General features: G+C 40.5%; 2 protein-coding genes across 10 annotated transcripts in view; one reads left to right on the forward strand and one right to left on the reverse strand.

Moving 5' to 3' along the window:
- Positions 1-18842, forward strand: part of GPM6B (glycoprotein M6B) — a 111262-nt gene extending 92420 nt beyond the window's left edge. For 4 of the 7 annotated variants that reach the window (XM_086767887.1, XM_086767865.1, XM_086767873.1 and 1 more), the window contains 6 exons: positions 4232-4418; positions 8075-8231; positions 11467-11638; positions 13523-13596; positions 13908-13973; positions 16303-18842. In XM_086767887.1, coding sequence (XP_086624013.1) covers positions 4232-4418; positions 8075-8231; positions 11467-11638; positions 13523-13596; positions 13908-13973; positions 16303-16452 — 806 coding nt within the window. In that variant the 3' untranslated portion in view covers positions 16453-18842. Of the gene's footprint in view, positions 1-4231; positions 4419-8074; positions 8232-11466; positions 11639-13522; positions 13597-13907; positions 13974-14669; positions 15839-16302 lie in introns of those variants that run through there. The other 3 variants (XM_086767879.1, XM_086767894.1, XM_010119367.2) reach the window with 1 other exon arrangement.
- A 609-nt stretch (positions 18843-19451) lies between these two features.
- The window catches only part of OFD1 (OFD1 centriole and centriolar satellite protein), a 35987-nt gene continuing 28034 nt past the window's right edge, over positions 19452-27404 (reverse strand). For all 3 annotated transcript variants that reach the window (XM_086767936.1, XM_086767927.1, XM_086767919.1), the window contains 5 exons: positions 23997-24116; positions 22809-22960; positions 21708-21878; positions 20980-21050; positions 19452-19531 (listed from right to left, as the gene is read on the reverse strand). In XM_086767936.1, coding sequence (XP_086624062.1) covers positions 19486-19531; positions 20980-21050; positions 21708-21878; positions 22809-22960; positions 23997-24116 — 560 coding nt within the window. In that variant the 3' untranslated portion in view covers positions 19452-19485. The remainder of the gene's footprint in view (positions 19532-20979; positions 21051-21707; positions 21879-22808; positions 22961-23996; positions 24117-27404) is intronic.

Here is a 27404-nt window from a genome sequence, read left to right on the forward strand (position 1 = left end):
CATTAGAGGACAGGCTGGTTTTCTGTCCAGGAGGTGTGGACATTCTTCCCTTACATCATGTTTTCCGTGCTTCTCTTTGAGGGATGGCTTTGGGAACATGCATCCATCTCAGCTTTTCAAGTCTGAACTTTATGAGCTGATGTGAACTTCCTAGAGCAAGGCCTGAGAATATTCAGGACAGCTACGCGATCCCATTGCATTGTCTTTTGCCATTTCTGAAGCACAGATTTAGTCATTCCACTCCATCATGACCATAGTCGGATGAGTTAGTCTGAGAATTGCTTTGCTTTTTTTGTTTGTTTGTTTAAGACCGCTTTCCATTAATTCTGCATTACCTTACTTTTCCGAGTTTAAATCTCAAAGCCGTACTTAAAGCACCAAAGAAGGTTTTAGCCACACAGTTGTCATTGGACATGGGAAATTGAATGGCTAAGCCCCTGCATACATGCAGTAGCCTGTACGCTGCTGTGGGGTAGGTTGTATAATTGCTCTTCATACATTAAGCAACCCAGTGCCAATTTGTGTACATATGTAGGTTCATCCTTTACCAATTTCCTGTGACTGATAGTTTCCAGGAGATTAAAAGAATAGCTGGTTCCTGTTTTTTCCTCTCCTCTTTATTTTTGTTCTTCAGCAAGAATATTTGTGTGTGTGTGTGTTTAATAGCATTCATTCCCTAGAGAATAATCTCGGTCCTTGTTTTAGCTGGCCTCCTTCTGAGAGTGTGTTAAATCTGTAGCCAGGATCACAGGCAGCTCTGGGCAAATCATTGGGCTGTTATTAACCTGCCTCCATGGCAACTGCTGCTCGCCAGCCCGAGGACAAAAAATGTTTTTATTCTGCTGAGTTGCACAAAAGGTTCTAGTGATGCCTTGCACAAAATGGCCATTGAAAGGGGAGATGCGGTGATGTGTGTTTGTGCCGTACAGTTTCATATTTAAATCGTTTTACGCTGCCGTGGTGGAAGTTAATATACAGCTGAAAAGTGCAGCCTGTTGGCCATATGGAAAGTGAAAACTAGCAGAAAATGGGATATAAACTTATTTTAATACTACTTATTTTTGTCAGCTTGAGCTCACAGGCCTTCAGCCTGCAATTGTCACCAGTGCATTGGCAGGTTCCTTTGTGAGCATGAGCCCGGGCCATGCTCACCATGGGTTTTCAGTTGTACCGTATGAAGACGCTTGCTGACTTGGGGTTGCAGAGAGACACCATAAAGCAGGTTGACTGGAAAGCTTTAATTTTTTTAAAAAAATCCTCTAATTTACTTCAGTGCTCGTTTGGGAAGCTTGGTAAGCATGTCTTACTGCTTGATGAGCTTCAAATTTTAGCTGGTTTTGAAAGGTGCTCCTGGCAGTCCTATTGTAGGCTTACTTTGAAACAAAATTATAAAACCAGCTATACTGCTTAGGCTAGGCATGGATTTAAGCTCCTCTTAAAGAGTCTTCACAGCGAGATCTGTGGGAGGTGTGGCAGCCCCAAGCTGTGATGGTAGGGTTGCACCCCACAGTTAGTTACCCTCTGGCAGAGGCTGTGCAGCCCTGCTGTCAATTTGGGTGCAGAATGGCCATGTGCGGATGGACGCTGTCTCTTGAAAACGTGCTGGCTTGGGGTGCTCCCTGCGTGTGCAAGCTGGCAGCGTGCTGTTTCCCTGTGAACTGAAGTCCCTCTGTCTCTCCTGCTTTAGTCTTGGCGCGAGGGCGAGTAGTTTCTGCAGTCTCAGGTTTGGGTAGTTTTCTCTACTTTGCTCAAAATAGCGTGGTTGCTTCAGATGCCTCTTACAGCATCTGTTGTCCTTGGTCTGCACTGATAAGATGAAGGCCACCCAAATATTGTGATGCCTTTTTACTTGGACTATAGAGGAAGACATAAAGAGTCTGGCCACAAAGATGCTACGTGCAGCTGCCAGTCGCTGGGAGGTGAGAGGGGGATTGCCGCTGCCGGCTTGTGTTTGAGGGTCTGTCGACTAGTGGCAGATATTGCCATGTGTTCGAGTAAGGGATCCAACAAACTCTCCAGGATGAACGTTCTTCTGGTGGCCTGGAAAGCTGGCTGTGCGATATGGGGTACTGGGAGGACAAGCAGCTAATCGGGGGTGTTAACTGTCAGTCCTGGGTTTACATCAGTTTTTAGTTTTGTCAAGCAGGCTGCCCCCATTTTCTGAAGCCCACAGCTTTTCTTTTGGACCTCAGCAGTCCATTGGCTTTGCTTCCAGCTGCTTTCATTTCCTGTCTCTGTTGAGATCCTTCTGCGAAGCAGTCTGTGGATCAGCGTGATTAGGTGATCAGCCTCCTCCACACCCAAGCAGTGATCTAACGTTTAGTCACCTTCTCCTTCGAGCCGTTCGTTTTGTGCTGGGCTGTGGCCACATGTGTGTTGAGCATTGCCTGCTGGATTGGAGCGTGGTTACTCTTGGATAATCCTTCGCTGCTAATCCTGCGCCAGGTGCAAGCGTTTCTTGGATTAACTCTGGGAGGTTTGGGCCTGACCCCGGGAGCAGATGCTGCGGAGGCGAGCCAGCCTCGTGTACGGCTGCCGTTGCGTTTGGCTTACAAGCTGCACTCGGGCAGATTCCCCAAAGCAGAGGATCGCTCTGCAAGGTCTGCTGCCTGAACTCAGCTCTGGACCTTTGTGATAAGATGAAAACCAGAGATGATTTCCTGTGATAGTGCTCTGATTTTGTTTGCCCCGTCACTGCTAAGCTGCAGTGTTTGTTCGTTCGGCAGTATTTTTGCTGTGAAGCTCATTCTACTGAGCGGACTCCAGCTGTGGGCTTGACTACAAGAGCTTCCCAGCCTTGCTTCCGTACAATTAAATCTTGTCTGCAGTTAGCGAAGTGGTGTTTCATAAGTCATTTCGGTAGCGATAGCTGCTTAAGCCTGACTAGGACACTTGCTAGTGACTCTCTAAAAAGAGAGTTTCCCACTTAGGAAACGGGAAGGGTTTCAGTAACCGGATGCATATTGTTCCCCAGTGCTTCGCAGAAGTGCTTACTCTGCAGTTCATTCATTAGTGGGAGAGGGAGGGCGATAGACATAAACTTGACTCATGTGGTCGGTGGAGACTTGCTGATCTTCATGAGGAATTTTTGAGGCGGGAAGACGTGATGTACACGTTCGCCAGCTGTCTCCCTGCCTTCAAATGTTTTGTCCCTTTAGCGCCTTCCCGTAGACACGTAAGGCTGGTCTCTCCATTAAGCTTTGTGGTAATGGCTTCTGTTTGGTGCAGTTGTGTGGAGCGCACATTAATGGAGACAGCTTAATGCCATCACCCTGAAGTAATGAATTGGTATGGATTGCCATTACCATTATAGCGCAGTTAAAAGCTGTGTTTGTTTCCGATTTACGTTTCCCAGCTCTGCAAGCAGATGGGTTTTCAGGCCACGCGGTCGGGAGGAACCTGGCAATTGAACCGCAGCCTCCTTATTACAGTGTTTGTAGAGCAGCAGTTTGGGGAGGGGGGGCGTTTTGTTAACTCAGACTGCTTAAATGATACATTTCATTAAAACTCTGATTATGCTACTGCAGACTATTCAGGGATCACTGTAAATCCAGTGTATCCTATAAAGCTGGAAATGTATTGTCTGTGAAAAACAAGTTCATCTCACTGCTCTTGATTAAAAATTGCCACTCTTCGGCCCACATTTAATTTTTCTGTTGTTAAAATATCTGTATCCCTATAACCTTGTATGGATTTATACAAAAAGATATTCAGGAGCCATGGGCGAGTGTAGGGCAGTTAGGTTTTGCATACCTAAATGTGTTCCTCTTCCAATGAAAGTGCAAAGTGAAGCTTTTTCAAATGCCTTCATTATCTTGAGTATTTTCTCCTCTGGCTTCCCAAATGGTGCCAGCGTAGCTGGTGCTCCTGCTGTTGGTGATGCTGAAATGTGGTGAGCTCTGTATGAGCAACTGAATGGCAGTGGATCACTTTAGACAAGTGATTTTTTTTCTTTTTCCATTTCATAGTCTGTCTCATCGATCTCCTCTTGATTCTGTAAAGACAGGAGCACTCAGCCCACTTTCTGGCCTTTGAGTCCATACCAACGGATCTGTAGGTCACTGCTTTAGAGGGTGCTGCTGTCTTGTACCAACTATAGATTTTTGCTTAGCATGTCAATGTCTGGGCCTTTCAGTCCCTATGGCTTTTACCAAGTGAAGGACAGATACTCTTTTCTTCATAATTTGCTTTTTGCTTGTAACGTTTCTTTTGCTTTCTCTCTTCTGCTTAGGTTGCTTTGAATGTTGCATTAAGTGCCTAGGAGGAGTGCCATATGCTTCGCTCGTGGCAACCATTCTCTGCTTCTCGGGGGTAGCGTTGTTTTGTGGCTGTGGCCATGTGGCCCTCACGGGAACCGTGTCTATCCTCGAGCAGCACTTCTCCACGACTGCCAGCGACCATGCTTTGCTGAGTGAAGTGTAAGTATGCCTCCCATTTCCATTATTCCTCATAACACCCTCGTGCTAAATGAGTAGAGACAGATTCAAACCTAAGTCTCCATCCATGAGTATTAAGTTGCTTGTTTGTGCAACAGTACTTAGTGTTTTTTTGATGTTCACACACAAAGAATCAGAATGTGTATCCTGCTTAACCTATTTTTTTGGGACCAATACTATTTAATATCTTTATCAGTGCCATAGACAGTGGGATTGAGTGCACCCTCAGCACGTTTGCAGATGACACCAAGCTGAGTGATGCAGTTGATAGGCATGAGGGAAGGGATGCCACCCAGAGGGACCTTGACAGCCTTGAGGAGTGAGGCCCCTGCAAAACTCATGAGTTTCAACAAGGCTAAGTGCAAGGTCCTGCACATGAGTCAGGGCAATCCCCTGGTATCAATACAGGCTGGGGGATGAAGGGAGCAGCCCTGCAGAGAAGGACTTGAGGGTACTGGTGGATAAAAAGCTGGACATCCTGGGCTGCGTCAAAAGAAGCATGGCCAGCAGGTTGAGTGAGGTGATTCTGCCCCTCTACTCTGCTCTGGTGAGACCCCACCTGCAGTACTGCGTCCAGCTCTGCAGCCCCTAACATAGGAAGGATGTGGACCTGTTGAAGAGGGTCCAGAGGAGGGCCACAAAGATGATGAGAGGGCTGGAGCACCTCTTCTGTGAGGACAGACTGAGGGAGTTGGGGCTGTTTAGCCTGGAGAAGAGGAGGCTCTGGGGAGACCTTGTTGCAGCCTTTCACTATATAGCATGGGCTTATAAGAACGGTGGAGGAATGCTTTTCACCAGGACCTGTAGTAACAGAACAAGGGGTAACTATTTTAATCTGAAAGAGGGTAGATTTAGTGTTTGTTGGTGACACAAAGTCTTAAGGAATGACAGGAATAGCAGGGAAGTGGTGTTCTCTCAATCCTCTCTCAGAAGAAGATGGACTGATATAGTACAAATGAGAAAAAAGAGACAGAAAAAAACTGGAAAGAGCTTTAATGTTTGTCTCTGCAACAGTAGCCTTTGGAAATAACCACTTGTGAAACTTTCAGGGCTTTTGTGTTCCCGAGGCTTCTCCATGACACCAGAGGAAGGCCTGCAGGCCTCCATCAGGGTTCGCACCCAGCGCCACTGGCACGAGCCTCTTGTTCCTCTTGATGCTGAGGGACGCATGGGTCCCAGGCTCTGGGCCAGTGGTCTGAACACGCTGGGCCTTACGCAGCCTCCCCAGCCAGACCTCGAGGCTTTGGAAAGGCTTTTGTCCAGTGGCAGTGAGGAATTTTGCTCGAATTGTGGTTCACAACTGCACACTGGTGTCGAGATGCTGACTGGGTCTGGGTTCGGCCTCCTGCCCGCTAGTTACCATGGGCCAGCACTGGCCACAGGCACAGCATGTGGCCGGCCCCTGGAGATGTCTCTGTCCTGGGGCAGAGTGGTGCAAAGAAGAGCAGCCAAAACTTGCTGAAGGCCACCCAAGGGCTCTGGGTGGAGGTCCCTGTGCAGGCCACATGCACCTGTGAAGAGGGTTTGTAGGCCTGTTTGCCTGCACTGAGCCTGAGACTACCACAACTGACCCCTTCCCATCCCCCAGGAGCACTGGCATCATTTTGGGGCTTCTCCCCCTTCCAGGACCCCCTGTGCCCAGACCTGCCACGCAGCTCTGGGACCGCATCCCACCAGGGTCCTGTGTGTCCCCCCCCAGTGCCTCCCACCCTAGCTGTGACTGGGCACCGTGTCCCCAGCTCCAGTGCGTGAGCCACAGAGACCCTGCAATTACCCACAAAATTTAGCAAGAAACTAAGCAGCTACTCTTCAGCAGCCAACTAACAAAATGTCACAGTGCTTGTATCAGTCTTAATTTGAGCAAAATAGAAGAAATTGCAAAAGTAGCCGTAAGAGGCAGCAAGTTTTAAATTTTGGGAGCATTGTTGCCAACCTTTCTTGTCAAGTCAGGGTCAGCAGCTGGGGAAATGTGTAATTCCTACCAAAGCAGCTGAGGTCTTAGACTCTGTGGAGGTCTAACAGTGCAAGGGAGAAGAGGTGCTAAAAAGGGACAAATAATTCAAGGCCAAAGAGACATAAAATCAATAAAAGATATACTAGTAGGGCAGTCTTTGTGGAATGGATTTTTAATAGGTTTCATACTACTAATTTCTCATAACATGCATTGAGTTCCTTCTAGACTATTAATGATGGTGAAATGAATTCTATTCTCTCTCAAACACTGACTTAATTTTTTCATGCTTTACAGCACAGGTGCAACAGATTTATCCTGTTATTTTTAATCAGTTTGGAAAATAAACATAACACTTCCCACATGTCATTTTAAATGAGCCGTATCCTATTTTGGTACAAGGGGTGTGCTATCTGTCTGGATAACATTTAACTATATAAATGGTAGTAATCAGTTTTCTTTAAATTAAGCTAAAACATGCAGATGCTCCTTGGAGATTTGCATGTATGCTAGCAGCTACTTACTAAAGAGTGGTAAGAATTGAAAAAAACATTAGAGGAAGAACGTATTTATCCTTTGAAAACTGGCAGTATGCATGTATAAAGTTAACCTTCCTTGAGTAGCTTCATCCAGAATAACCATCCCAAAAATCAAATTGCCTTTAAGAAGGCATAAGTCCTGGAAAAGTTGTGCTAATAACAAAGCATGACTTCTGGAGACCAGAAGAAATGTCATACGAAAGATAAGGCATTCTGGTCCTCCAGAACAATCATGTTCAGACACTGAATCTGATTGATAATACTTAGAAATTATTTACCTATTCTAGCCATAGTAAAAACACCATAAAAGTGTCATTGCAGGTGGTAGATTTTTAAGGAATCAAGAACCTTCTCAAATGATATCTGAGGGAAGTGTCTATGCCACGTGCCTTGCAATCTTCTTCCTCTGGGTACTTCCAGTGTACCTAAAATGGAAGCATTTCCTAAATATTTTCTTCAGTTTTTAAAAATTTAATTACATTTTGGGGAGCTGAACACTGCTGTGACTTAAGGCACTGAACTACTTGCTCACTTGGAAGTACCCTCCTAGGCTGTAGAGCAAACCATTCTTCCTCAGGAGAATTCACTGCACATTTGCCGAGTTATGCATCAGAGAAGTATCACTGAATTTGCAAAATTTTGCAAACATATATTAACTGGATTTTACAGGTGGAAACGGTGAATTTCGGGGACTCCTTCCTTTCCCAGTACCAAAGGAATCACCATGGAGCCTGGTAGTTCAGCCCCAGCCTTTGCCATTTGAAACTGCTCTCCCTGTGTCGTCCCTGACAGGCATTCCTTGAGTTAGGTGTCACGATCAATAATGGGAAAAAAAAATCTCCACAGTGGAGGCATGAAATTGCGGCTTCAAGCTGGTGACTAATACCAGTCGGTGTAAGAACTGCAGCACAAACAGGGGATGCTCCAGCAAATGCAAGACTAATGCGCATCAGTATCGCTTGCCTGTAGAAGTGGGATAGTCGTACCAGCGCTCTCCTGCAGCCTGCTTGCATAAAATGCATTAAGGAGCCTTGAACTGTGTTTCTAGAAAAGGAGTTATCTCATACCTAGTATTGTTTGGGAGAACTGACTTTGTTTTTATAGGACTGAAATCTAAGGATATCTTTTTTTTTCCTTTTCCATTTTAGAATACAGCTGATGCAGTATGTAATTTATGGCATTGCATCATTTTTCTTCTTATATGGAATAATCCTTTTGGCAGAAGGTTTTTATACAACAAGTGCTGTGAAGGAGCTGCATGGAGAGTTCAAAACAACAGCCTGTGGCCGCTGCATCAGTGGAATGGTGAGTAGCATTAGAAATGTCTCAGCTTACTAAAGCCTGTTGGGCTCAGTTTGACTCCTGTGCTTTTGAACCCACAACACATTGCTGCCTTCTTTGTTTAACTCCTTATGGGTGGTCAGAGTCAATCCCTGTGGCTGGTCCTTCTTTGAACTTCAAGGCTGCTTGGTCAAATCCAAATTCTGCAGATGGTCTGTCGGGGTGCTACCATGGCCTCCCCTGTCATAAAGCTGAACCCACTGGTCTGAACTAAGTTGATGGAGACTGCTAATTTTAAAACACTCAGTGCAAGACAAAATGAAATTGATGCTTTTGATGGCAGAGCACACTAGTGATGCTTAAAGGCAGACTGTAAAATGGCTGTAGTTTGCAGAGCTATTTAAATATCAAACTGTCATGCCTCTGACTTCCGTAGTCAATTCTGCTTGAGGATGTCTGGATCTTTCAGACAGACAGTAATGAATGAAGCTTCGCAACATCTTTGCACTTGAATCAAGTATTGCTTCTTGCTTTTGCAGATGGCAAAAGACTCACAGATATAACAGTGAGTCTTTTTTGCAAAGTTGAAACATTTAAAGCCTTAAAGTTACAAGCCATCTTCCCTTCAGTATACTTCTGTCTTAAAACAAAATCTTAAACAAAGCTTAACTAAAAATAAAACTTCGCATTCTCACCCACGTTGCCCCGTGGGGCGCACTCTGCAAGAACAGAAACATAACTGTGTTTCTGAGACAGGATTTCAAAGCCATTTCTGAAAATCTGAATTCAAAGCCCGTAGTTACGGAGGAAGCTAAGCAGTATGACAGATTGCCCACGGGAAAGTGTGGGTGAAAAGAGAAGAGGCTTTTGATGTGATTGTTGCATTTCAATATACAATCTATATCCTGGACTTTAAAAATATGTACTTTCAGCTGGTTAAATACAAAGGAGATGCATGTTTATTTTCAAGAGGGTTAGCAATTTTCCACTGTGCTGTTGGATACTCAGTGAATTTTTCAAGAGCTAATAAAAAGAAGACAGCGGATCATTTTCTAGTTAAGCAGCTATTAGCTAGCTCTCTTTCTAGCAAGTATGATCTTCACTGAGGAGTAAAGTTAGATCTAAAGCACTGTTTTCCAAAGATCTAAAATACACTAGAAACGTACACATACGTGCATCTCACTAGTGCAGACAATTGCTTGTGCAGTTGAGTAGTTGCAGGCACATGATTGTCAGCTGCTTATACAAATACCAGTGTGACACATGGAAATATGAGAGAAAAACATGTTTTCATGTTTGCCTATATTTGTCCACCCAACAGAGGAGAGAATTTAGCAGCTGAGTAATGGCTTCGAGCTCTGGTAAGACACATCAGTGGTTAGTGGTGACAGTCATGACATAAAAGATGCTGGTGTGTAGTGGTAAAGCTGCTTAAAACACCAGGGTTAGAACAAGGTTTGCAAGGAGAGACAGCATCTTAACAGACTAATGGCTGCAGCTGGGTAGGGACATGAAGCTTTTGGACATACAGCGATAAATTATTTTTTTTGCCTCTTTGATCAAGAGCTCCTCTACTCTTCCTCTGTTCCATTACTGAGTGAGGTCCCGAAAGGCAGTCACTTCCATCTTATAGAATCATGGAATGGTTTGGGTTGGAAGGGACCTTTAAAGGTCATCTAATCCAACCCCCCTGCATCAGCTTATTACAGAAGACAGACTTCCAACTACTTTCCTAAATTATGTGTTGCAGAGTAGCCATTTCCCACAGTTAGTGGGAATGTGAAAGTGAGTGTGTTTTTGTAGGAGTTAAAGGCTTTGTATAGTTCCTCTCGTGCACACTTCCACATACATGTATGCAAACCCACATTTTATGTATAGTGTATCTATAGAAATCCTTGAAGCTGGCCGTCTTGCTCCTTACCAAAATTCAAAGAGAGAATTCTCATTTCTCACATAAAACATACAGTCTGGTGTATGGCACTATCTAATACAAACCAGGGTATTTCAGTTGAATTGTGTATAAATTAAAGGCTAGCTGGGTTTTTTTATGGGCTTTAGTTTTTGCAAGCACTTCCACCTCCCCACACGCCCACCTTGGCTGACTGTAAAACCTAACCCATTGCTCAACCTCTGCCGTAACGTCTGCAGTGATGTTCAGCGCGTCTGGGCAAAACCCAGTGAGGTTGCAAACTTCCACCACTGCAGCATTAGTTCAGTCCGTCAGTTCTGGATGAGGCTGAGACAACCTCCTCCCTCAGAGCCTTTCCCATCCTTGCTGTTCTTCTCCGGCACGCAGGTTTCAAGTGAGGTGGTACAGCATCAGCGCTTTACTGGAAGTAGAGCCTTTCCAGTCCACCTACAGTTAAATAACAGTGAAAAGGGAACACACAAGATGTAACAGCATTCCCCTGCTTTCCAAGTAGGATCCAAATCCTTGTCTCACCAGCAGGAGGGAGCTAGGAACTGATGCCAGAACTACTGTTTCACCATAAAACTTGGAAGAAGAGGGAAAAGGGAAGAGATCCAGTGGGATGGGGAAGCTGGAGATTTCCAAAGCAATGAGTGCTGCACCTTGTAATCTTACCAAAGTAAATGCACGGAGTAATTTTGTTTTTTTAAAGAGCAAACTCAAATCAGCAAATTTCAATGGAAAATCCTTGATTCTGTAAGGTGAAGTAACTCATTTTTCTTCTTGGCAATGTCTATTAAAACAATTGAATCTTTTTGATCTGCTGTAACGATTGTGGTGTGTTTTCAAAAACAGGTATTCTCAAATGTTACATTGAAAATTGATTTCAATAAATCAGAGAGCATGGGAGAACTCTGTGAACATCGATTCACTCAATTGTTTTGATTTGCAAGTTGTATAGAAATGCTAGTATGTTACAGTTCATTCAAAAAACTCCTTAAATTGATTTTTTTTTTTTGTTAGAGTTTTATTGGTTTTAGCATACAACCAGCATCCCTGCTTAGCTGAGAATCTTGATAAATTAATGGACTGCTCTTTCAGGAGAGCAAGCTGTTTACTCAAGCAGGCTGATGAAAAAGGAAATGTCTGAATTGCTTTCTCAGTAGCGCTTAAACTACCAAAGTATTTGTAAGTAACGAGAACACTGATTGTATTTGTGCTTGGAAATCAAATGGTTTATTACGTGATTTCTGAAAGTATGCTTAAAGATTATTTTGAAGCATTTTTAAGGAAAATTGAAGTACTCTTTTCAAAGCATAAACTTGAAGTGCTTGTGTTTTCTCTGCCCAGTTTGTTTTCCTCACCTACGTGCTTGGAGTGGCCTGGCTTGGGGTCTTTGGCTTCTCTGCTGTGCCTGTCTTCATGTTCTATAACATATGGTCAACTTGCGAAGTCATCAAATCTCTTCAGACAAATGTGACAGTTCCAGGGGACCAGATCTGCGTGGATATCAGGCAATACGGTACTTATTTTAATCCTGATTTAATGCCTTATCCTTTCTCCTTGGTGTGTCTTCAGTAGTTAACTGCCTCAGCCTTTCCAAATGAACAAAATGCAAAAGCATCTTGTGTCTCTGAACATGCTGTGACTTTTCTAATTAATTCAGATTCCACTGATCTCTTTCCAGATGCAATCAATTTAAGTGAACTGGCAAGTCATTTATCTAAAATGATTTAGTAGCGGTTTCCAATACTATAATATTAGGTTTAAAAATAGATCAGCCTCAAAATAAACTGCTTAGAAACAGCGCTGAGAAACAGATAACCGGATTCTGGGTTTTGAACCCATATGCATGTATTCTTTCATTTAAAAAAGCTGGGTTTACATTTAAATGTGAACTTAACACCTGAACTTTGCTCTAACAATTACTTTTAGTTAAAAGACCAAAAACCTGCAGTCGAGAGTCTACCTTAACTGTTACTGAATTAATACGGCTTTGTGATCACACACAGAAATCCAGGGAGGGTGCAGGTAGCAGAGGAATAGGACAATAGCTTAAAATAGGGGTCAGGCTTTTCAAGTAGTTCATTCCTTAAAGTGAGTTTTTCCTAAAGTTAATATTTTCATTTTCCCTCGTACTGAAGAGCTTTTGTCACTGTCACTTTTGGCTTCATTTTAGCTAGCATTTTCTAGGAAAGTTTCTTTTTTGGGACTAAGTCATTCAAAGCTGAGAGAACAGATTCAGAGTTGAAAAAGAAAGCTTGGTTTTGCTTTCCTGTCTGGGCTGTAAGTCCAGACAGACAAGATAAGATAGACTATTTTTAAAAGCAAGAAGTCCCAAATCAGTTAAACGTTTGCATCCTATTTTAGCAACTGACAGCAAGAGGCTGGGAAGATTTTTCCTTCAGCTGCAAAGCCTGGTAGTACAAGAAGAGGTGCTCCTCCACCTTTCTGCTTCTTCTGGTTGTTTTGCAGCTGTATGGGCTGTGCTGTTCCTCTGATCAGTAAAATCATTTGGATTTTAATGAGTCATGGGAGAGAGCAGCTCCTTAACAGGCAACTTGTGTCACTGAACTGTCCTTGCATTTTTGAGTGGAAGGCGTAGCTAAAAGGCTTCAAGAGTATGTTGCAGTTGCACAGAAGAAGCTGCCTTTCAAGTAAAACCTAGAAAATATTTTTGAAAGCCATACCGTCCTGAGATAATTTAAATTACCTACCCCTTACAGAACTGCTAATTCCAACCAGCTGAGTATGAAATGCAAGTTACATGGAGGAGACAAACTGGTTTTCTTCTGTTTCAAATGGCTTTTGCTTAACCTTTACATCTGTGATGGGCCTAAAAGTTCAGATCCTGTCGATTTTTCAGATTTTCAGTCATGTAAGAAAAGTAACCGGCAGACTGAATTTTCTCGTAGCAGTGTTCACTTAATGCTTTTTTACCTACTGGAACTAAAATAGAAAAAAATCCTTCTGTAATTCTTCCCTCTAGCTCCATATTCACACTCTTCTACAGTAGTTACTTGTTGAAGTAGAACTTAATCTAGTTAGTAAGCGCTATCCTGAAAGGTGCCAAGTACCTCCGAGACGCAGATCATCCCTTCCAGTGCTGAGTGGGGGAGTAGGCAGTGTGTGGCTGGACCTGAAGTGCAAAAACCCACCCAACCATTTGGCTGCCATATGGGAAAACCACATCTGAGAACGCGTCTTGGCAGCAAGCCTCGGTACAGGGAGAAAGCACAACTTGAGTGAGTTTTTAAGTCCTCCCACCAGCTCAAAGCTGTACTGGTCAACGCACAGATGCCCAGAATGGGAACACAACTGGCAAGTGGGAGGAAAAGATAAGAGCGGAACAGAAAGTGTGCACTGATTGCTAAAATTAGTGGTTTCTTTTGCTGTCGTATTTCAGGTATTATCCCTTGGAATGCTGTACCTGGCAAAGCCTGTGGCCCGATTTTAGAGAACATCTGCAACACGAATGAGGTACGGAAATGTAACCGATGCGCAGCTTTTGCCTCCAAGTCGCTTGGGCACTGTGTAGTAACTAATTTGGTGACATTTTTTGAAGAAAACTAATACTAATAGTATAAAGAGATGGATTTAAACACAAGACTGAAATTATTCTGCGTTAAGTCATCCAGAAAATGAAAATTATTTCAGAACATTTTTATTTTTTAAAGCTTTGAATACCTTGCTATAAAGAGGGTTTTATTATCCTTATTCTCTAGAAGAGCTGAAAGGCATTTTATACTATCCTCAACGACTTCAATGTTTTTAACATGTTTTTTCTCTAGTTCTACATGTCTTACCACCTGTTCATTGTGGCTTGTGCTGGAGCTGGTGCCACTGTCATAGCACTGGTGGGTAGCATTTTTTTGTTGTTGTTTTATTGTGTAACATGTTCCTTTCAGGCTTAAGATGCTTTAAGATTAAATTTTGTGTATCTTAAAAATAACGATGCTAGACATTAAGCAGGGTGAGCTGTAATCCCCATTATTTGCTGCTGTGGTTTGGTCATTACAGGTCAGCAGGTCCTGAACTTTTGCTTTAAGAAATCATCTTACCCAACCTCCCCCATCCTTAAAATAGAAGTATTTGCATGTCCTTTGAAAATCCTGCTTCTACCCACTACTTCTGTTTTCACGTCCGCTATTTCTTTTCATTTTTGTAGTTTATTTGATCAATCTCTTGAAACCTCTTGGCTTTTTTGTCTGGACCCAGGCAGTTCGCCGGGTCCAACTCTGCAGTGCCAGTTACAGGTGGCAGCTGGGAAAAGGGACGTTCACAAGATGACTTGCTTCCTAAGTCTAACGCTTCCTCTATCTGCCAGCTTCTAACCCCATGCCAGCCAAATCCAGGTGTGATACTCACGATTTGTTGATGAAATAGCCTTAGGTCTTTATCTCCGGATAAATGGCACGTTATTTATCTTGCATCTTCACCCTGGAAGAAGCTCAGAGTAACGTCTGTTGTAAAAGTATCGACGGTTGCCCATGTGGGCTTGAGCTGTCACCTTGTTGTGTCTTACTCTCCTGTATTTTGTTCTCTTCCACCAGCTGATCTACATGATGGCTACTACATATAACTATGCTGTTTTGAAGTTTAAGAGTCGGGAAGATTGCTGCACTAAATTCTAAATTGTATAAGCCCAGTAAAGAGCTGCATTGCGTAGCTTGAAATACCACTGACACCCTAGGCTAAAAGTCTAGCTTTCTGAATTTTGTTACAGTAATTGTAAATAGCTTCAGTAAGCATCATCTAGCTTATCAGATTAATAAAGTGACTTCTTGTATATGAACTATGATGTGGATGAGATCTGGCTATTTTTTTCATGTCGAGAGGATTCAGTTACTGTAGGGGTGTTTATAAATCATCCTTCTGAAGGGGGGATGTTTCCATTTCAAGTCTCCACTTGCTTTTTGACAGTCATCTCTCAAACAAATACTGGAACAGTTCAGGGTCAGAATTATTAATTTATTCTTCGTCCTGAACACCTGAGCATACAAAATAAGTGTGACACAAAAGAAAAGGAACAGTAAAGTAGTGCCAGTCTCTTTTGGCAGAAATCAGAAGCCCAGGTATGATGAATTGGTTGGCTTTTATTTCCCGTGCACAGATGATAAAGTCGATTATTTTCTTTTACTTCCTTTTTAAGTAATTACCAAATCTCGCTCTCTCCGGAAGGAAATATATCCTTGCATTAGCTCTGCGTAAAACAATCACATTCTTTCTTTTGGACCCTGAACTGGTAAGAAAAAAGTGTATAAATTGCTTCTGTTGTTGTGTGGCTTGCACTTTAGTAACTGATTTCTCAGTAGCCAGATCTCAAAACTGTAAGTATGACTGCACAGGAAGCAAAACCATGCATAGATCATAGCGACCTGTTGGAAATTTTTTTTTTTTTTAAAAAGTGAAGTGAATCTGTTTTCAGATGTAGATTTTTTGCATGAAGTATGGTGAAAAGAAGGTGGGAAGAGATGAATGCACAAACTAGAAAAAAAACCACACAATAATAAAAAAGAACCAGTTGCTATATATGATATAAAACTCTTCACCTGAGGTTGGACAATGGAAGTGTAAAATGTAGTTATAAAAATGTACGATTAAGACTTCTTAACTCAGAGATTGCATGCTTTTGATTAGTTTTGGACTCATGTTTTGTCGCTTAATTTTTCAATATGTTAATGTAGCCTCGTTCATGTAAATAAAACTGTTTACAGTTTCAGGCTTTTTCCACGGGGAGGGTGGAATTCTCATCTGCTTGTTGGGGGACAAGACTTCCCAGGATCTGGGCTTCGATGTGCATAAACACTGCAACCTTAGAAAGCAGTTCTTCTGAGCACCTCGTAGTTTGCGTGTATTGCCACATATATATTGCCATATATAGAAAACCTTTTCCTGCTTCCCTCCATTCTGCATTTTAATAGATCCGTACAACTCTGTAGCTCATTTTATTGCCGTGATACTAACTGTCTCTAAATTGTGAATAACCAACTGAAGTATTAGCATGCCAAATTCTAGAGATCTTCGAAAATAGCCTCTGTGCTTGTTTTAATAACAGAATGCTTATTAACGTAGAATAACTATTTTTTTTGGTCGTTATTTTAAAGAGCGTCTATTAATCTAACTAGCAGCTTGCTTTGCCTCTTGACATGCTCACTAGCCATCATGCTCACCCTTCTCTTCCAGATCCACTTCCTCATGATACTGTCTTCTAACTGGGCCTACTTAAAGGATGCAAGCAAAATGCAGGCCTACCAAGATATCAAAGCAAAAGAAGAGCAGGAGCTTCAGGATATCCAGTCTCGGTCAAAAGAGCAACTCAATTCTTACACATAAATGTTTGCCACAGTAATTCAGCAGAAGAATTCTGTAGCTCTGACAAATCAACAAATAGCTGCTCTGCAGTACAGATGTGTGTCTACCAAACAAAATTAGAGAGAAGTGCAAAAGCTTCACATTCCAGCTCCTGGAACACATTCATAGGGAAATCTTCCCATGGGTAATCTTCCATCCTTTCATACAGAGAATGGAGGTTTTATTCCAGGCATTTTAAAAGGCAACACTTCACAATAAGCGACCAAATTCTTCTTCTACTTCAAGACTTTTGATATTTAGTATTTGACGTGTTCTACAGCATGACATCCTGCACGAAACCGTAGCAGGTGCTCCAAACCAGCAGGCAGTAGATCTCTGTACAGACCTTAGGCAAAGGCACGCGTACGGCGTGTGATTTCCTATCTTGGTTTCTAGACCAAACGAAACCGTGGCCGGCTCCGACTTCTGACAGCTCGTGCTGACGTGACAGCACAGTTGCAGCAGTTCCGCCTTTGAACGCTCGTTCCATGGGCCACAGGAACAGCACTCTCCTCTCGTGCCACACTTTTTTTATGAAGAAGCAGTCACGCTCCTGTGCTTCTGTGAGCGCTGAGCAGATGTCCCACGTTTTAATTTTTTTAGTAACTATTTAACGGAATGTAGATCCCCGGATCTGGATAATGATCCCCTTCTTTGAAAATAAATGTCAGCTTTGCCTTAATATTTATTTTCTATAAATGTCTTAGCATTTATATAGTGGCAGGAGACCATTATCCTACATTTTAAGTAAGTGAAAAGTGTTACCTTATTAAAATGACACTGATCTGACTATTCCAAATGAGCAGATGAGAAAGTTTGCAGAGTTTTACACAAACAAGAAAAATTAACAGCCATAAAACAGAATACAGGATGTCCACCTTTCTCTTATCTTGGTGCTTAGCAAATTTATAGTCAGTGCTTATGTGTTTTCCTTTTTACAAATTAATTAGCACATTATTAAGAAAACGTGGTGTTCAGAAAAAACAACAAACTGGTGCCATTTTAAAGTCATTTCCCATAGAAGTCTGCCTTCTAATTAATGTTTTTTTTCAGAAGCATTCAGTGATATCTTGAGTATTAGTGATGGTATATTTGGTGTTTGTTCTATATGATATATATATATATATATAAATGTTGGGGGGAAAAGTAAAATACATCAGTCATTTGAAAAAACGAAATATTCAGGTCATACCCATGATAAGCTGATGTGTGGTTTGATAGTTTTGACTGCTGAACATAAAAGGAAGCACAAATTTCTTCAAGTCAGTATTAAGCGAAAAGGCATTTTGGGGGAAATTAACTTCAAATAGAATTGTTTTCATTAAATATTGAAGTCTAATTTGACAGTTTCAAAAAAAAGGGGCAAAGTTGATCAACGTAGAGCAAATATGACAAAATAGCCTAGTGTATGTTCTTACCTGTTGCATGAAGGAGACATTTCTACAGCAATGCAGGTGATGTTCTAGCCCAGTGTTTGCATAAGGGTAATAATGGAGGCAGTGTCTTAAAGCCTAATTCTTTTCTAATTCAGTGTAGCTATTACTGGGAGTTTTTGAAGTTTTGTTTTAAGTAGTCTAATATTTTTATGTAAAGAGCATTAAATTTTGCTATGTATAAATTTTTGTAACCTAACAGTGAATCAATATTTTCTATCAGTGCCAAGGGCTTCCTGTAGTTACATCCAAGTGTTAAAATAAATATTTGTAGATAATAGACACCACTTGTGTATGCTTATTTGAAAACAGACCTACAGCTACTCTCTACTAGTGCATCTCTAGGCTTTATGTCTCTAGCTGAAGTTAAACACGTTTTGTTCAGTGGTATCCATTTGCTCCTGTACTGGGAAGGGAGGCCCTGCAGGTGTACGCTTCTGCATGGGAAGGCAGCGAGCGTTTCCAGCATGAAGTACGGGTGGTTGTTCCAGGCCAGCATAATGCAACAAGCACTACCCGTGCCCGTCCTGACATCAAACAGGAGGAGTCGCGCAGACATTTTGTAAATGCCAGCATTGCTGCAACACCAAATTAAGCAGCATGTAAAATCAGTAGCCACCAAATCACTTTCTTTCTTCATTTCTAAAAGCCGAGTTTATTTCTGTCACATTTTTGGTACCTCATGTTTCAACATCCCAGGAATTTGAGACAGAGCTTTGGTTTTTGCCCTTAAATTCTGTCAAACTTGGCTTCATGTTCTTGCAGTTAGGTCAAGATGAGCAGCCTGAAACACAGTGCAAGTTGTAATATATGCTGCCACCCAAAACTACTTCATTGATTAAAAAAATACTGTATTTTATACTGTAAATAAAGTTTAATGATCTTGCCTATAATCTACCTACAAAATACAAAGCTTAAATAAAGATGAGTTAAATAGCATTTTTATTTGAATTTCTCCATTCTGGGCTGGTTAATACCAACAAGGTGATACACCAGATAAGGCTGCTTTAAAAGCGTTTGCTTCCCTTGCCGTAGCAGTAGGCGGCGTGCATCAGCTTGAGTCTGCCACACTCTGCTCTCAAGCTGCGCAAGCCAAGGGTCTCCACAGGACACCTTTAAAAATGTGATTATGATTGAATTTTTTTTTGGTCACTGTTACTTTGACCTACAGTTTGTAACAGTTGGAAGGGAAGGGGGCAGGAGGGTGGGGGAAGCACCACTTGAAAAGCTGTCAAAGGTTACAGAAATTCAGTGCCAAAGCCAGTCCTACCTGAACACACCGCTTCATTTCTTTACATGGCTTTGTCCTTCCTCTCACCCCACTCAAGGGCCTCCTTCTGGACTAGTGACACATCAGGGCTCACTATGTGAAGTCAATGACTGAACTGATGAGACAGTGCAAAAATCAGCTTTATTCATTTATAATTATACAGCCTGCAGTCTTGGTGCTGAACATTTATTAAAACTTTTTACAGGCAGAAAGCGGCTTTAAAAACATGTTTATTGAAAAAAAAAAAAACAAACCAAACAAACCAACCAGCCAACCCCAAAAAACCAAAATACACATAAATTCAGTAGCTGTTCACCAGAAGTTTTCATCCACCTCTCCATGAGAAATGTCTGCAGTGCTGTATTAAGGACAGGAGGGAGGGAAAGAAAGTGGTAAGAGTCAAAGGTAGTTTCTTATCTTAAATAGAAATATGATGTGTTTTAAAAACCAAGTTAGGAGTCTTGCCTATGCTACAATTCTCTTGCTGTTTCAGTGAACTGAAGGACATAAGCAAGCCTTTAGGAGTGAGGATTTGGGCCCTCATGAACGGAAAGCCATCCAGTCTGTCAAGCATCAGTACAATCTATCCACTGCTTTTGCAGTGCTAACCCAGTGAAACGAACGCTACATGGGTACAATTCAGGAGCACCAAGGTAGGGCCTGGCGTGTAAAACAGCTCTTTAAAGACACAGTGTCGTAGTTCAGCCCCAACGGGGACCAGACTACGCAGTCTCTCTCTCACTCCCCCCACTCTCCGAGAGAAGGAGGAGATTTGACAAAAGAAAACCAGGGAAAAAAAAACAAACAAACACACGGGTTGAGATTGAACAAAAAGTAAATTTAACAGTAATGACAGAAGAAAACAAGAGAGTGATGGAACACAAATACAGTATAATAGCTCACAACAGATCTCCACATCCAGTCTCTTCCAACTAGGAGGGCCTCCCTTCAGCACCCTCCTCACTTATATACTGAGCATGATGTCAGATGGGATGGAATAGCCCTTTGGCTAATTTGGGTAAATTAACCCCAGCTGTTAGCTAATTAGTTAACTATCCCAGCCATAGGGGCTACCAGCTTCAGTTCTCCACCCAGCTCAGGTAAATATTAACTCTATCCTGGCCAGAACCAGGACACACAGATAATACTGAATCATTACTATGGTTAGTGTGCGCATTTTATTTTTTTTTTTAAATGCTCCACATTTTTTACTTACGTGTATTTTCGATTCTATATCTTCAAATAGATTTGGTAGGAGGTTGCTGGGTTTTTCTTCTCTCAAGCAACTGAAAATTATGTATCCTTATTTATCAATGTCTAGAGAGAGACCCAGAGGAAATGCCCTAGCTGTGTAACTCTGCACGCAGCCAAAAATCTCTGAAAAAATCGTGTGAACTAGTTTCTTCATGGTGCTACTGGTAAATCAAAGCCAGATTCAGTGCTAATAACAGAATCTGCAAGGTGCAGCACAGACAGACTTTCACAGGGCCATTACCCAAGAAGCAGCTCCTCCACTTCAGCGCACTGTGAAAGAACTGAGATGCTGCTCAGTAGCAGATAAAAAGTTCTAATTGCCACAGCTGTCGAAACAGATCACTGACTCTAGTTTCCAGATCCAAATTCCATACAGTGCTTAACTTACTTACCTGTATAAGAATTAGAAGAATCCTCAATTTTTCCAACAGATTTGCTTTCAATTACTACTTTATTTTGCTTTTTAAGGAGGCAGATGTCTCTTATCATAATTCATACTATATTTATTAATATGGAGTTATAGAAGTTACTAATAGGTAACATGAGTCTTACCTGTCATCCTTTTCACTAGACAGAAGTCCCTCTGTAAGTGATACTTCTCCTATTTCTTCTTTTTTTGAATCCTGGCACCCAAGAGGAAAATGCACTTTCTGTTACTGGTTCTTAGGTCGAGGTTTAGGTGACTCTAATAACAGTATCTGTATTTTAAGGCACCTAACTCAAAATAGAAATCTTCTGCAGGAGTCACCCTATTTCTACAAATGCTACGTTGCAAACAGAATGATGACACTTTGGAAAATCAGGTTTGGATAATGTCTGAACAAAAGGATGCTGCAGGCTTTCAGCAAAGGAATGCTCACCCATGTACAGACCTGTTCTTTAAGGTCAGATTTTCCATTTTGCCAGAATAAATTGTCAGTTGTGCTACTGGAACACAAACTGACCTGCGTAGATTCAAACTGTATTTAACCACAGTTTAAACTAAAAATTGAGGACATTTAAATGTAAATACTGTCCTAATATCTAAAAACCAAATAAACTAACAAACCCCCTCCCATAGGATACCAGAACAAAAAACACTATAGAAGAAAATTTTCTTTTTTTTCCTTTTGAATCAACACATTTTTGCAATACAAATACACTAATCTCTGCAGGTTGTTGCAGAAAGCTTCTGAATAAAGGGGAAAAAAAAGGAGAATATTGTTTCCATTCTAAGCATACTTAGCAAGACACAAATTCGGTCAATAATATTTTTGGGACTTAGTTTTGAGAATAATCACCTTTTTTGCCAGTTCCTGCTCTCTGCTCTGCTGAATTATTCTCATGTATTTTTCTAATGGATTTGAAGGAGGATCCTTTATATTGTCTTTAGCACCAGAATTACTGTTTTCAGATTTTACCACCTTCTTATCTTCTTTTTCTTCATCTATTTTCATCGAGTCTTGACTCCACTTTAAGACACAAAATCAAAATTAAATAGGGTTTACCTCAAGAAAAATACCTTTGTATCTGCACTACATGGAGGATTTCACATTAACCTCTGTAAAACACGCCGGTCTAAACACCATTAAACTGGTTACATGCAGTTCAAGATTAAATGTTAAGCTATTGCTTCAATTCAGAAAGCCGCTTTCAAAAAAATGCACTCTAACCCTGTCTGGGTGTCTGAGATGCTGTGAGGCCTGAGGCTTCTACGCATGACATCTACAGGTGAATGGAAGATGAGCTGACACAGGTATGCAAGATTCTTGAAGGGTCTGGTTTGCTGTTGTGAAGGTTGGCGTGAGCACTTCTGATCAATACGACTCCAGTGATTCAAATTAACCAAGCTTTATGGGTGGGAAGAGGAAGATGAAATGGGAGGGACCAAAACCCAAGTTTTATACAGGTCCCAGCAGTCCGGAACACTACTTCAACACATGGTACATCATCTCAAAGGGATTTAAGTAAACTCCTTAAGGTCTCATTATAACTTCTGCTTCCAAGAAAGGACCATAGACACCCTGATTCAGGCTAATGAACAGATGGACATTAACCCGCCAGCAGCAGTCCAGACCAGCAAGACAGCGAATGTATAGTACGTACTGATGGCCTGGTGACAGCTGCCTTCTAAGTTCTGGCCATAAAACTGTAGCTTCCAGTTACATGAAGTATGGAATAAAAAGCATCTGTTTCCAGTGAAAATATTACTTGGCATAAGGAGAAATTCTAGCGAGACTCTTTGGTTAATCGCACAAATACATAAAAGAACTTGGCCTCTACTACTTTCACTGAAAGAGTAAAATCTATTTTTAACCAAGTAACACACACAGTGATCCTAAAATGCATGGCACTACAGAGCTGCATTACTGTCAGAAATTCAAATACTAAAAGTTCACCACCTCTTTGTTAAGCTCTTCCACTTCTTTTTGCTCTCTTTCCAAAGCTGCTTCTTGTTCTCTCTCTCTCCTTTCTTCTCTTGCTTTCCTTTCTTCTTCTAGGTATTTCTCAGCTTCTCTATTCTGTTCTTCAATCTGTCTTTGATCCAGCACTGCTGTGAAACAATATTTCAACATCTGAGATTTCATTTACGTGGTTCAGTAATCTACTGCAGTGGCAGACAAATACATACACAGTAACAGGTTCCTGTATAACATTAACAGTAAATGAAAAACAACTGGATATATTGTTTATACATATACATATACCAAAGTTATTCTTAGGTATCCGGTAATGTTTCCTCCCACCTTTATACATTTTTATTCTGATATATGACTCACTAAGAATTAAACAGTAAAGTCAAATTAGAGGCCAAAGAGTTGACAAATCTCTCTCTGCACTTCTCATTAAATCTCTGTTATCCTAAAGTTCATGTTTCTATATTCTTTCCCCCTCTGCAATATACAATTTTTTATATTTATAAAGCAAAATACTTAGAAAACCTTTGAAAATTATCGCAGGACACACTGCTGATGTGACCACTATCTTAAAAAAAACCTGTGTAAGTAGAACAATATTCAGATAGTCATTACATATGCAAACTACATACTGAGAATTGTTAGAAGCTAGAAAGCTCTTCTCTAAATAGAAATAATCATAATTCTATCTAGAACAATTAGAAAAGCAGCATACTGCACTGAAACCATCCTCATCTAGGCAAAGAATTAAAAAAGCATTGTGATAATACAATTTGTGAACAGAATCAAGAAAAACGAAAAAAAAAATCCAAACAAGCAGTACATAAAATATTTTTTAAAAACAAAACAAAACAAAACCTTTCCAGTCGTATTTCTATCAAGAGTAGAAATAATATTGAATAATCATCCTAAAGAGAAAAGGCAAAACCAAATTTGTCTCTCCAGAAGCTGGACAGGGGGGTGGGATGGGTGGCAAAAGTGTTTAAATTAAAAACAAATTTAACCAAAACCAGAGTGAGTCATCCTCATACAGTAAAGCAAAAGGAAACATTCCTTCCTCTTTATTGCGTACTCAGCATACATACCTACAGAATGTTAAATATTTGGCTTTTTGTTTTATACATTTGACATTTAAAAAGAGTATTCACTTTGGTTTCTGAGCTGAGAACTCACTTAAGTCCTGTGGCGAAGTGGCTGTTGCTGGCACAGTGGCTGTGACATGGTTTCCATTGACGATGTCCCCAGATGGATACAAGGCATCACTTTCACACTGCTCTGGAATGTCCCCCTGATCTGGAGAAGAAATTTGAACAACGGCTTCATTATTTTGTAATTACAATAGCGGGGCACAGCAATGGACACAAAGTGTGGGAATGGCTGAATTAGAACACATAAATATCAGCACTAATTGAGCATTTTCCCTTCAACTTGACCATTTCCCCGAGGATTAAGAATTATCACAGGCTGCACTTGCTTCTTTAATTACAGAATTGTTAGTTTTGAAATTAGCTATTGGAACACATCTGTTTACAAAGCCAAAACAGATTCATGAATAAATATACAGCAGAAAACAAAAATGTTTTCATGTCTTTACATAATCAAGATACAGGTCACATAAAAATTACAGCTCCAAGCTTAGCTCATCCTTTCCACGCACATAAAACAACCTTTAATTATTTGATTGCATACTATTTCTTTATTAGGATCCTTGCCTTCTTCAGTGCACAGGATGGATACTGCTAACTCATATATTCTACATTACATTTTCTTCTCCCTGCGCAACGTGCCTCTGAATTTACGAAAACACAATTACTGTACTTCTGTTGTGGTCGTTGCTATGATATTCAATTGCTTCTTAACTATTTATTTGCAAAGTAAGCAGACTGCTATTATCTCAACTTTATGGGACAAAGCAAAAAGAGATAAGAAGTCAGATACAGCCACTATCTCTAGGTGGCCAAACTGAAATACAGCATCATTGTTACAAGCATTTACTGTAATAGAGTACAGATGCCTTATATATCTCCTTAACTTTCAGGTAAAGGTTTAGAAAATATCAATTTCCCATCCTTCAAATATTATCAAGGTTTCAAGCATTCTTCTTTTCCACATCATAATAAAACTGAAATATCTTGCACAAAGAAAGACAAGACACCCAAATGAATCAGGCTCTCTGAATGGTCTGAATCTCTTTAAATTAAAGTACTTTTAAAGGAATTATAGATGAAAGCATCACAGAAAATTTCTGCCAAACTGTCAGTCTAGCGAAGTTATGAGAATGTTTTCAGTTTCTTACAAAATAAACAGAGAGTCCTACCAGCTTTGCCTAGGAAAGTAAATTCTACATATGTTTTAGGTAAGACCAAAGTAATGGGCTATCACACTCAGAAGAAAATCTACTCTGTTTTTTTTCCCCTCTTTAACTTTAGGTTTAAATTATAAAGGTTATCAACAATAACACTATTTCCATATGAGGCATCAGTATGTTTCAGGGTATGTAACATTTAAATAACCAAAAAATTCTCTCACAAATAGGTTCCACTTAAATATTATATCTAACTTCTAAGTATCTGCTAACCACACAAACAAACAAAAAAACCAACCCCAAAACAATGTAATATAAAATAATATAACAATATAATATAAACCCAAAACACCTTTATATTAATCTTTCTGCAAAGGACAAAAAGGTAACACTCTTTGTACACCTTCTCTCTTTCATGGAAGGGTGGACAGCAAGAGATGCCTTATTTCATAAAGATGAGCACATCAACTAAAAGCAATTACTGCCAACAAAAATTCCAGTCTCACAGTAGGATTAAAAGGCTTTCCATATCTTCTGGCATCTCCTTCACTCCATTGTTTTCTTCTACTCTTATCAACTTCTTCCTTCATTTTATCTTATTCTACATTTACTTTTTAGATTTTACATTCTTATTCCCCCTCAATTCCTTCAGTGTTACCTTCTCCCCTTTTCAGCCATTCTGATTTCCTTCTACATCCTGAGATTGTCTTTTCATGCAGTCTGACCCAGCTAAAGTACTGCTGATTTAGAAATCGATGGCATATGCAAACTCTTAAAATTATTCTTCTGACTACCACACATCACTAAATGATACAGTAGTAACTTACTTGTGCACAGCACCTACTCAGACCTAACTGCCAAGAACACGCCAGTCTTTTCTCATAAGTGATAAAATAAAAATGAGATATGTAATGTATTCCTAAAAGTCTCTATTACAAAATTGAACAAATAAATTTGAATTTAATTAAAATATGAGATAAGTAGAAACCATTAGTGACTACAAGCTCGGTTCACATTCAAATAATGCATTTAAAGCTTATAAAAAGAAAACTAAATGAGATAAACTAAAAAGCAATAAATGTACTGAGTAAAACTTCACAGAGAAATGCACAGACGAGTCATTAGCTTCTGCTACTCATCACTAAACACCACCAGCACATTTGCTGTTTGAACACACAGTATCTTTTTCGTTTGGCTGAGTTTTGAAATATTGGAAGCCATATTCTCACAGGTTCAGAATCGCTAGCAAGGGCATCACTCCACCTTCCACATGACCTAACCACAACCAAAAGAACAAGCCAGTCTCAGACCCAGGAAAACACTCACAGCAGTTCGGAATATTTTCTTTGAAATCAGTGATTCTCACTCTCCCATACAATAATTATAATCTCTGTACCAACTATGAATTTAATTATACCACCCAATGACATATCTCCACCAGTCTCAAGGCTTTACGGATCTAGCAAAATTTGGAAATGGGAAAGGTCTTTAGCTTGCTGTTCACATCTTTCTCACTGACAATTTCACTTCAAACCCACAGTTTCATGTGAGATAAGGCTACGCAAGTCCAACATTAAAGATTTCACTCAAATGCTGAAAAACTAGGAAATAAAGCCACTATCTGTGTTTCTATTTCTCTCTCCATATATACAAGTGGCTATAAAGTGCACTAACTTTCATTATCTTCCTCTTTCTACAGTACCTTAGTTACATAAAAATTTTTGAAAACTGACCCTGCAGGCTTGACTGCAGCACGTAGAGAGAAAGAAGCATTTTATAGCATGCAATGCAAAACACCACATAACGACAAGAGAGCAGAAATGTAGATAAATAAAATGCTGACCTCGAAGAAAAAAAAAAAAAAAATCATGTTTCAGTATCTGAACTTTATGTTCCAAAACCACTCAGAGATGCTGATTAACGACAGCATAACTGCAAGTGTTCTTCACATATTTACACACACTTCTAAATTAACTTCTAATCCATAATACTATTTAAGCCTCAGTTATTGAAGGAAAAATCAACAAGAGGATATGGAATGGCTGCAGAAATTTATCTTCAGAATTACAACTTGGAAATCCTGCTCTGATATTGGTCCATGATGAATACTCCCTGGAGTTCTACTTTATGCAGCAAATATAACAGAGCCTCAAGTTAGTTCATATACCAACTAGTACAATTTGCTGTTTAAGAAAAAAATCCTACACAATTTTAAAACATTCTGGAACAACTGTCAGACCTACATGCATTAATCAGAACAAGGTTAGGCAAGATTT

Source organism: Chlamydotis macqueenii, chromosome 1 (assembly GCF_036417535.1).
Source record: "Chlamydotis macqueenii isolate bChlMac1 chromosome 1, bChlMac1.mat, whole genome shotgun sequence".
Taxonomy (NCBI): Eukaryota; Metazoa; Chordata; class Aves; order Otidiformes; family Otididae; genus Chlamydotis; species Chlamydotis macqueenii.